This window comes from Bacillus rossius, chromosome 11 (assembly GCF_032445375.1).
Source record: "Bacillus rossius redtenbacheri isolate Brsri chromosome 11, Brsri_v3, whole genome shotgun sequence".
In the NCBI taxonomy this organism is placed as follows: domain Eukaryota; kingdom Metazoa; phylum Arthropoda; class Insecta; order Phasmatodea; family Bacillidae; genus Bacillus; species Bacillus rossius.
Genome location: NC_086338.1, coordinates 40,498,057 through 40,510,215, shown reverse-complemented (window position 1 = coordinate 40,510,215; position 12,159 = coordinate 40,498,057). Strand labels below are relative to the sequence as shown.

The window sequence follows — 12,159 nt, the reverse complement described above, 5'->3', positions numbered from 1 at the left end:
CTAACTGTGACTTACCTTATGTCAACATTACCAGTGAAGAGTCACACAATTTAAGAAATCTAATTTATTACACAGTTTTATTCAGCCCAACGTTTAAGTGTGTGTGTGGAGCCTACTAAGCAGCACGAAAGTAGCTCTACATATTTAATTGGCTACCCTAGCGGGGCCTAAACAACTAAGAAGGTTCCCGCACATATTTATTTGGAGCCCATACGGTGGGGCCGATTTTGAGGTTAAGGGACACCTCAACAATTTTTTTGTGTAAATTCTGTACCATCCGAGTACTGTGTGCAAGTGCACTATTTGTGTAACGCATTATTTTTTTCAATTACTTCCTTGCACACCACTATGGCCGACGAACAAAACAAATACTTTCTTAGAGAAAGATCACGAAGTGTAGGGGAGGAGTATGCTACTGCACAAACCTCAAGCAGTGAGTCGAATCCTTCATCATCTGCAGGGAATTCGCCTGTAGTCACCTGTGAGGAAAGGTTAGGGCGGCTCACATCTCCCCTAATCATGGAGCAGGAAAACATAAATGACACTGTCCTACACACAATTGCACCCCAGGATAGCACTCCTACTCCACCACCAGTGACACTAGAGTCACTGATGCAGATCTTGCTGCAGACAAATGCTCAGATGAAGCAGAACGACTCTAAATTGGAAAAAAACAACACCGTTCTCACTGAAAAACTAGAGCAAAACAACACTGCTCTCACTGAAAAACTAGAGCAAAATAACATCAATCTCACGGCTGAGTTGAGGGCTGGATTGGAACAGACCAATGCTGCCATGGAACAGAACAATGCCAGCCTAAGGAATCTCGAGCACAGCATCGAGGTTAGACTCTTGCAACAACATGAGGAGATTCAGCAGATAGCCGAACAGGTCTCCCAATACAACAGCAGGGTAGATGGGTTGGAATCCCACGTCACGTCCCTGAGGAACATGATGGCCAACGAGCATCGAGGACAGGCCAACGCCAGGGAAGAGGTGCGTGAGCACATCCAGCACCTGGAGAGTAGGCTTGGTGACATCGAGGTGGCCACAGCTACGCTGAGGGACAGGTTTGAAAATCTATCTGTCCAACCGAGCCCTACAGCTGCATCAGCTGGTAGTATAGGCCAGGCCCAGGCAAGCGAGTGCCATGGACCTACTGTTCCAACACTGCCCACCACAAGCAAGCAACAGGGCGGCACCGAGTGCTACACTGAGCACCTGCCCCAGGAACCGTCACGTGTCACCCCCATCACTCATCGGCCAAGTAGCAGGACGTTTGTAAACACGTCGAGTATGGACCCTGCTACTCTGATCCACCACCCGGCCAAGCATTGGGCAGAGGCCATGCCCACGTTTTCAGGAAGGGTTACCGAGAACCCTATACGGTTCTTGAAGCGCTTTGAGGAATATGCGGCCACGTTCAATCTCAGCGAGGCTGAGGTACTAAAATGCCTCAACAGTGCGTTGAAAGGGCAGGCTTTCTACTGGTGGGAAATGCTGAGTGCAACCACCAGTAGCTACAATCACTTCCAGGCCATGTTCCGCCAGCAGTATTGGAGTCTGCGCATTCAGAGCAATCTGCGTGCCCAGCTCCATACTGAGAGGTATGACCCCAGGAAGGGCACAACGCTGGAAGCCCACCTCTCAACAATGTTTGAGAAAACTAGATACCTCGACTTGCCCATGACGGACGAGGAGTTCGTAGCGGCAATACTCACTCAGTTGCCGCTGCGCTACCAAAAGCAGTTGTCCGGCCTGACATACCGAGACGTCACAGAGTTCAGAGAGAGGCTCCTGAACTACGACAAGCTGGAGAAAATGGACAGGACGCCAGCACCCAAGGAGGACCACGAGAGGGTACCCCAGCAGAACCGCCAGCCACCCCTGAATAACTATTGGCAAAACAGGGACAACAAGCCAAGGGACAACCGTCAGGCAGCTGTCCACACTATGACGTGGCAACCCAAGGGCAGAGAGCAAAGCTCATATGGCCGGTACGCTATGAGCCAACGCAAAGGCCCCTACAACAAGAGGAAGACCTGGTGGTCAAATACGAGGAACTATCATAGCGACGAAGAGATATACCAGCGCAAGAGGAAGGACGACCGCAACGACAACCGCCGCCGCTCCTACTCGCCTGAAGTACGGCCTCCCAGGGAGTCCCGTGACCGACGCCCAAGATCCTCGTCTGAAGACGAGAGAGAGTACGCGAGGAAGTACCGCAAGACGGAGGAACCTCGATACCAGGGCCGGCACGAAGAAACCCGAATGCCACCCCACCATTATTCCCCCCAGACGACAGAGAATCATGGCGGCCAAGCCCATAATAGCCAGTTCTCTGGAAACAAGCAACGCTACCAGAACGCGACATTTCCACCACCATTCCAGGCGCAGCATCCAGGACATCAAGCTGCATACTACCAGAGAGGGGAAGTGAACCCGGTAGCAGCCGAGTTCAAGGCTGCAGTGTCCAGCGTCGCAGGACCAAGTAATTGGAACCACAAAGAACAACAACAACGTGTTCCAGGTGGACGTGCCAACCAGGGCACGTTAAACTAGAACGGGTTTCAGTTGGATCGCCCCGAACAGAAACCCACTATTCAGGCTCAGGGGTACATAACGACAAAACTCCAATTTACAGCTGCATCAGCTACGATAAATTTATATGCACTGTTATGCTAAGAGAAAGTGAAAGGGACTTTCTATATAATGAAAATGATGAAAATAGGGTTCATCAAGTTTGTACAGTTTGTCCACATGTGACATTAAAAATTGAAGAATGCAATGTGGATGCATTAATTGACAGTGGCGCTGAAGTCACGTGTATCAGTGAGGAGTTGGTGAACTACCTCGAGCATCAGGGCATCATACTACCCAAGATACCAGTACCAGCACTCAAAATAATTGGAGTGACATCAAGGGCAAGCCCTATTGTAAACAGACAGGTACTGATAACAGTACACGGCCTAGGCAGACCAAAAGACATGACTGCACTAGTTGTGAAAGGCCTAGCAAAACCGCTAATAATAGGTACTGACTTTCTATCGCAATTTGGTATAGTGATAGATTTTAAACTATGTGAAATTCATTCAAATGACTGTGAAACCCCAGTCACACTCACAGGCAAGTGGCATGTGAGAGAAAATTTTGTAGGAATATTGTACAGTGAACCTATGCACAGGCACATATACAATGCACAAGCAAGTGAGCAACTTCAGGCATCACTTGAAGACATAAGACAGTCACTACAGGAGGTGAAGAGTGTATCACCCAGTCAGCTGCAACAACTGTTTGGTGTACTGGCCAACTTCCAGTCAGTATTCTCTGACAAGCCAGGCAGAAACAGATTCTACCAAGCTAAAATTAAGATAAATGAGGAGGCACCGTACCACCGCAAATGCTATCCCATTCCGGTGAAGTACGTTCAGGAAGCCACAGCCTACCTACAACTTATGATTGATTGGAATGTAATCAGGAGAGAAGCAAGCCCCTATGCTAACCCCATAGTTTGTGTGAGTAAACGAGACGGGACAGTAAGACTGTGTCTCGATGCTAGGGAGCTCAACAAAATTACAGTCAAGGACAGGGAAAGTCCTATACAAACGGCAGAAATTTTAAGATTGTATCAAGGTGTGAAGTATCTCACAACCATGGATCTGTCGTCAGGCTATTGGCAGATACCATTAGAGCCTAATTCCTGCCAATATACATCATTTCTGTTCAGGAATCAGCAGTATGTATTTACAGTTATGCCGTTTGGACTGTGTAACGCAGTGGCTGACTTTACGAGATGTCTAGACGCAACCTTAGGACCCGAGTGTCAGGGATTTGCAAGGGCGTATGTCGACGACATATTAATAACATCATCAAATTTTGAAGAGCACATGCAGCATGTTGCCACTGTACTGCACAAACTGCAAGAGGCAGGCATGACTGTGAAAATTAGAAAATCGGTATTCTGCAGAGAGGAATTACCCTTTCTAGGTCACATCCTCACACCTGAAGGCATCAAGACAGCCCCAGACAAGCTGCAGAACATTCAGGAATTTCCTACACCGAGGAACGTGAAACAGCTGAGAGCGTTTCTTGGAATAATTGGTTTTTACAGGATATACTCCAACCAAGTTGCACAGTGTGCAGTTCCGCTGTTCAGCCTGTTGAAGAAAGGTCAGGCATGGATGTGGAGTGAAGAGCACGAGCAAGCCTTCCTCAGCCTGAAAAACTTGTTCCTGACTGAACACGTCATCTACCATCCAACCCAAGGGAAGGAATTTCTGTTATACACAGATGCCTCTGACACAGCCCTAGGATGTAAGCTTGCACAGGAGGAAAATGGAGTTGAAAAGACTGTAGCAATGGCTAGTCGTACTCTCAACAAAGCGGAGAGAAATTACACTGTTACAGAGCGAGAGGCTCTGGCCATTATATGGGCACTCCAGAAGTACAGGGATCTGCTACTTGGAGAAACAGTGAAATTGTTAACAGATCACCAGGCGTTAACATGCCTTAAGGCAGGCAAGTTATTTGGTAGCCGCCTTACGAGATGGTTTTTGCTACTGCAGGAAGATGATATTCATATACATCATATCAAGGGATCTGCCAACACTACTGCAGATTACCTAAGTCGCCTGCATGAACTACAAGAAAGTTCACCATCTACATCAAAACGACAGAAGGAATTTTTAGTGGCACCAATATCCACAGAAATATTTAAAACCAACCCTAAACTCCGAGATATCCTGAAGGATATAAAATGTAAACAACAGGCAGATGAGTACTGCAAAAACACCATCAACCAGCTGCAGAAGCAGTCAGCTGATAATAAAATTCACCAACATTTCTGTTTGTCAGCAGAAAATGTTTTGTTTGCCCAGTCAAGGAAGAGAGGCATTTTCGAAGATCACTGGAAACCAGTGATACCAGCTGATTTGAGGCAACCAATCACCTGGGAACTACATGTAGCCTTGGGACATGTAGGGAGCAAGAAGCTCATTGAAGCATTAAAGAGGCAAGTGTATTGGCCTAACATGTCACGCTATGTAAGTAAGGTCACAAGTGCCTGTGACCTATGTCAGAAGGTGAAACCACCTGGACAACACCTGCATGGAGAATTGCAGCCAATCATTCCAACAGCACCATTGGAATTATTATCAGTTGATTTATTTGGCCCCCTACCACAGTCAAAGGGAGGTGTTAAGTATGTTTTTGTGATGCAAGATGTTTTCACAAAATTCACCAAATTATATGCAATTGTGAACCCAACTGCAAAAGCAGTTATGCAAAAATTAAAAACTTTCGTTGAAGAAATTGGTTTACCTAAAGTGGTATTGTCAGACAGAGGTACCCAGTTTACCAGTGATTTGTGGCAAACAGGAGTCAGGAAATTAGGTGCAATACCTACAACCATCAGTGTACGGCATCCACAAAGTAACCCTGTGGAAAGACTCATGAAGTCAATAGGGAGTCTTTTACGTACGCTATGCCATAACTCGCAGCAATCATGGCGAGATAAGTTGCCATATGTAGAGTGCGTTATTAACCATACTGTACATGGTTCTATTGGAGTTACCCCTGGAGAAGCCATGAGCCTGAATAGATCGGTGGCGATCAACCCGAAATATTTACCCCGATGTGAACACACCCCTAATGAAGAGGAAAAACTACCTACAGGAGAAGAGGTAGAAGCTCTAGTGAAGAGGAAGTTGACAGCAGAAGTTGACATCAGACGCAAGAGGAAACCAGCATCAAAATTAGCAAAATTTAAAATTGGAGACCAGGTACTGAAGAAAACAACTCCGGTAAGCAAGGCCTGGGAACATGTAACCAAGAAATTGTTTTTGTTATTTGAAGGTCCTTATGTCATCACAGACATAGTACAAGAGAATTGCTATGCACTAGCAGAGCCAGCAACAGGCCGACCAGTAGGCCGTTATAATATAACGCAGTTAAGGGAATACAAGAGCCCTACTACTATGTAAGCAGTACCGACCTAAGCTGCGAATGCCTCGTGATGGTACAAGGTGTAGTACCATAAACAGCTGAGAGCAGTCTAAGTGTAAGTTTCAGACCAAGGATCTGAACTGTACAGAGGAGTAAGTGTATGTCACTGTGATTATGTGATCTAGTACGCCATGTGAGGCGTAGTGCAGCCACTGTAATTTGTAATGTTAAGCGGAGGTGTAATTCCCGCTTGTTTCTGTGTAAAGGTGAAGTAAAATGCCACCTATGCAGATATTTACCCTGTGGTTATACGGAAGTGTAATTCCCGCTATATTGCTGTATTTGAGGTGAAGTGAAATGCCACCCATACAGATGTTATTGTAGCCTGTGAAGCTACCTGTGTACAATGTGTATTGTATTTATGTATCAGTTGGCTTGCACAATTCCTCGTATGAGTATGAACTCAAATGTCACTAAGACATATATATACAACATTAGACTAGCCTATACCTATGTGAAGCTGTATGTACTGTGTACTAACAAACGAGAAGAAATTAAGCTTATTTAGTGTCGATGTAACTAGGTGGTATGATACCCCATCCTGCTGTGTAGACATATATAAACACTGGCATGCAAAGCATCTCTAAAAGCACATAACCCTTTGCAACTACAAGCAGAGTAATATTATGCAGGTTACCTTGATTTAATGATGATGCTGAGTAATCCAATAGGCGTCGTTATGTTGATGATGAAAAATAGAAAATCACTAAATTTTCTAATATTTATAGAAGAACTCACTAAGATTTTAAAACTTCACTATTTTATTACCATTTCTGGGATGAATTTAGGGAAAAGAATGATCTTTAGGATTGCATTCTACCCAGAATGCAGGTTAGAAAAGTATGCACTCATTTCGCATACAAATCCAATCAGATTTAGCTGAAATATTTAGTTTATTAAACTTTGGATGTCAAGGCATTGATATTTTATGAAATGAAAACACTGAAATTTGAAATCGATGATTTTTAAGAATTTATTGGGAGAAGCCCCTATACGAGAAAATTACGTCGTCTCAACACTATTCACTCGCATCACTGTCATAGTTGCTTGAATAGTATTCTTCGAATGATGTGAAGAATAGCGAAGAATGTGGATCTGAAAAACTCAGGATCTAAGCCCTTTGTCACGAGAAGTGAAGATACTCCGGCAAACAAGTGTCCACAAGCAACTTCGCCTAACAGAAGTTATAAAATTGAAGAAGCAAGAAAATTTTCTTAAAAAGAAATGAAAAAGATATTGAACATGTGATACCCTATGTTGAAAGCTATCCTGATACAGCATGTTTGTGAAACAGCTGATTTGTAAAAGGAACCTTAGCTACACTGAAGCCAGGAGCCTCAGTAGATTACAAGACTCATGTGTTACTGATAGTAACCAAGATGAGATGAAATGTGAACATTATTCAACCCAGCGAGACCGCTACGGGATGAAAACACAGTAATGGAAGATGAGAGGAGGAAGATAAAGCCTCTACAGCTGTTGAGCTGAGCACAGCAGACTGAAATTGAAAAAGTTACTAAGTTGGTAATTGTGTAAACCAACGACTTCTCTGTATAGGAGAAGATAATGTAAACAATGTGTAAAAATGCTATGAAATTTTGATTGTATAACTTGTAAACATAATGAAAGGTTAATGGTATGTTATGTAAATGTTATTATATATATATAGTTATATATAAATGTTATATTATATGATCAATTGCTAGTATGTACTATGTAAACATAACAATGAACTATTAATTGTCAGTATGTACATGATATGATATATATTCTTGGATGAAATGTTAACAAGTGTGATGAAATGCAAATGTAAATTGCAAGCTAAATATGCTATAGTTAAATGCAAATATTTTTAATAATGAAATGTAAACATGTAAGTTACAAACATTGAGTAATGAATATAAATTATGTTAGCTATCAATATGTTATAATGAAAAGCAAAACATGTGATGTTTGATATTCAATAATGATACGCTATAATGAAATGTTGTGGTGAAATGTATGAAATCTCATGAAATGAGAACACAAACAAGCAAATGCACTGTGATGCATACTAATCAAGTACGAACTAACAATGTGATATGTTAGTAGCAAGCAAAGTACTAATATTGAATTTAATGGATATTGATAACCAGGCATTGTTATGCAAGAATTGAGATTTAATAATTAATAGTATTTATTTATTTTTTTTCTCTAACAATGATGTTAATAATGTGAATGTTATATGTTAAGCTAGGAATTTTAAGGTTAATTTAAGATATTTTTGTTTTAACGGTGACGTCATAGTGTTCCGCGACAAGTACACAAGTTGTATTGCCTGCAGACACTTGTATTTGCAAGAGTACAAGTACGCACATAGTGATTAAGGTATCGATTAAGACCCGGACACCTATACTTAAGTCAGGTGCGAAGGTTACACCAGAGTGAGCTAGACGTAGTGCGGTTCGCAACGATTGTGTACCTAACAGTGATGGGAATAGACGAGTGCTTCCTTGTGGGAAGTGGTGACCTCGCCCCACGCAATCAGCACCGCAGACGCCACGACGCCGTCTCGCGCGTAGTCGTGAGGCAGGGCGGCTGGACGCCGCCACATCAGCAGTTGATGACGTCAGCTGCAGTGCCAGATGCCGTGCTGTCTGGTACAGCATCATCGCCCCACGCCAGACCCCGTCGACGCGTGGTGAACCAGGCCAGGTTTGTTGGTCGTTTTGAGGACAGGCGCCGTCTCGACGCCGCTGTCCGCTGCAGGAAGGAGGAGTCGCAGCAAGGATGCAGTCATCACCGCAGATGGACGTTGACCCATTGCCGTGACGTGACCTGGAGAACGTCCTATTGTTGACTCACGTGTACATTGCACCCCTTCGAATCCCTTTACTGAATCATACTCACAGTAAGTAAGTCCTCCCGAGTCCTTCTCAACAGGAGCGGCTCAAGGCAGAAGCTGTCGGAGAGCAGCAGCAGTTCCAGCCTTCGAAGATTTTGCACTGCAAAATCCGTGAACTTCTTCGCGCAGGTCTGTTAGCAGCGACGACCCGATAAAAAGTGTTTAAAAAGGCGCGATTTTCAGGCGCGCAACGGTAAAAAACGAATCGAGGAGGAGAGGTAGTCTCTCTCAAGTTGTTTTTTTTGTTTGTCGTTTGGTGCGCGCGTTGCTAGGCAACGAAGAGTGTTGTGTATTGTGCGACGGAGAAAGAGAAGTGCCAATCACATTGCACCGTTTTGAACAGGTCAAAGAGCACTGTTCAATGTAATTGACAAGGGCGGCAAAATCTGTACTGCAACATGTTTGTTTTGACAGTTTAATTATTTATTATTATTTACGATTTATTTTATTTTTGTTTGCTCTATGTATAATATCATTTATTTTCAGAAACGGCAATATTTGGTTATGTATGTCTATGGAAAAGTGATTCTTTGGATTTTTACCGGACTATTTGAACGAGGTATTGTTGATACCCCTCTAAGGACTAATGGACTTGAAAACTGTAAACGGTAAAATTAACGCCGTAATTTTATTATGTAAATTATTAATTTTAATATTTATGTATTTGAATTTTAAGTGAAATTTTGTTATCCGCGCAATTGTTGCGTTCGGAGTTTACGTTTTCGGTAAGAAATTAGGTAACTGAAACGGTCCTTTTGGCCAATCACGGGCCACCATTTAAAAGTGAGTCTTACTGGTTATTTTGAGGAAACTAGTAAGAAAGAGAGTTCTACAATGGCCAGCTGAATGAGCGGCAACTTCGTGACGTCGGCGAATTTAAATCCTGAAAATTAGCTATCTAGCATCAGGCATCCCGGATAGTGGATGATAATTATGAACCATTAGGGAGTTCAGAACATTTAAATAGGATTTATCTAAAAAGATAAATATCATAGGAGTGATTAACGTGAGTAATAAAAGTGCCCAGATTTTTTGTGCCCTAATCTTATGCACGAATCACGAAACTCCCGTTTTTACGTCACATCGTCGCCGAAACTTATTATAAACATTGATTTCATGAATTAAATTGACTTTATAGAGGATTTAAATAATACTTGGACATAAATTTTACGAATTTACACATTAATTAACAGACTCAGTGGTCCTATAGATGAGAGGCTCTGAGCTCTGCCGATGATTTTGAACCTATCTAGCCGAGGTAAATTGATTTAAGTTCCCTAAAAAAAAAACATTAATTAAAAACTGTGTAGTGTCAACGAACCCGAATTAAGACTTTTGAAAATATTTAAATGTGCGCAACATAACTCCTGGTAATTGAACTTTTATTGAATTACTATGATGTCACCGTTAAGTTAGGTTGTTGTTTTGGATATGAATAATAATTAAATATATTAATAAGATTGAAATCTTTTAAATCGTTTTTACATTGGAAATAAAATAATTCTATATTTAATATTCACAGTGTTGTGTTGTGTTATTTGTAATTCCACCTACTCCAGTGTGTATTTATGTATGTTCCATATCAATCAAATAACACCTAACTGTGACTTACCTTATGTCAACATTACCAGTGAAGAGTCACACAATTTAAGAAATCTAATTTATTACACAGTTTTATTCAGCCCAACGTTTAAGTGTGTGTGTGGAGCCTACTAAGCAGCACGAAAGTAGCTCTACATATTTAATTGGCTACCCTAGCGGGGCCTAAACAACTAAGAAGGTTCCCGCACAAAGTTTTAAGGAGTATACAGGAGATAGCATTTGCAGTTGGTACGAGAAAACATTTGTAAGAACACAATTATGTAAACAAATATGCTATCAGTGTATGCAGTAAGGTAAGTTTGAAGATATCTCAAGAGAGTTTATGCTCAGTTTTACATACTTTTTACCTTTAGGGTGATAATAAAATACCTAATGTCATTTGTAGTGGACTTGCGGTGGCATGCAAGCTAGTTGATTTTTTATAGTTGAGAAATTATATCCATTTGGTATTCTGTAAAAACTATTTCATGTACGTGACGTGATTTATAGCACTGGCAAGCTGCATAAATTATCAAAATATGAAATTTTTACTGTTATAGTATAGGTAGTAACACTATTTTGGTATGTAATCATGTGACAGTTCAAATGTTTTGCTGGGTGGGTGTAGAGAAATGGCCACACTCTGACATTTTGAAGTGTGTGTATTTTTCAGATGAATGCGGCAGAGATAGACTCTCTGAAGAACAGCGAGCACTATTCCAAAGTGTTCAGAATAATTATAGAATCTGATGACAGCGCACCAGCTCCAAGCAAGTTTGCAGGTGAGGCCAAATTACATAAAATGGTAATTTCACTTTAAAAAATTTGTGGAAGTAATATTAGTTTCTTGTGAAAATTTTCTGAATGCTCTTGGGGTCGCACCTGCCATGTTTATTTTTTTTTTTTCACTTTCTCATCATCACTATTAGTTAAATTTAACACTATACCTCTCTTGCATTTGTTGTTCAACTTTTTACAGCAATTATATAACACTTAGTAAATATCTCTTGAGAATATTCGTGACTGAACAACATACCTATGCAATATATGTATAGTTTTAAATTTACATAACTAGCATTTAATTAATAGTAATATGTAATGAGAAAATTAAAAAAAATTAATATCACATCCATTGCATTTATGTAGTTGTATTTTTTTATGAAACAAATTTAATAAGTTATGTTCGAAAAAAGTAATGTAGTGGAAATACTTGATCTTAGGTAGTTAAGTTTTAACTTAAATATTTCTTTAGTGTTGTAGTGATTGAGTTAAGGCTGTGAATCATTGCATAAATAGTAGGGATTGGTGAGTGCAAAACATTTTTCACTATTTGAAAATAATTTTATATCAATGTTTATGAATAACTATGATATTAGATTTGACATTTTAAATTTAATATTTTTCTTCAAAGTTTGTTACCAATAGATAAACCTATACCATGTTGGAATTAAAAAAAATATATTTGGGAAAAAAATGTAACATGTGAGACGAAGATGATTTTTGGGATGTAATTAGATTTGTTTACTGCAATATTATTCACACATTGTTTTATATTTAACAAAAAATGATTATGATTTAAAATTATTAATAATATTCTATTTCATATATACAACTGGATCAGCATAAACTACTTTCAGATATAAAATTTTCTGTTTATGCATTGCCATTTTTTTTTTTATTTCCTTTATTTT

General features: G+C 40.7%; 1 protein-coding gene across 2 annotated transcripts in view; it reads left to right on the top strand.

Annotated features, from left to right (window-relative positions):
- The window catches only part of LOC134536852 (proline-rich AKT1 substrate 1), a 56,591-nt gene that overhangs the window by 19,469 nt on the left and 24,963 nt on the right, over positions 1-12,159 (top strand). For both annotated transcript variants that reach the window (XM_063376874.1, XM_063376875.1), the window contains exon 3: positions 11,142-11,250. In XM_063376874.1, coding sequence (XP_063232944.1) covers positions 11,142-11,250 — 109 coding nt within the window. The remainder of the gene's footprint in view (positions 1-11,141; positions 11,251-12,159) is intronic.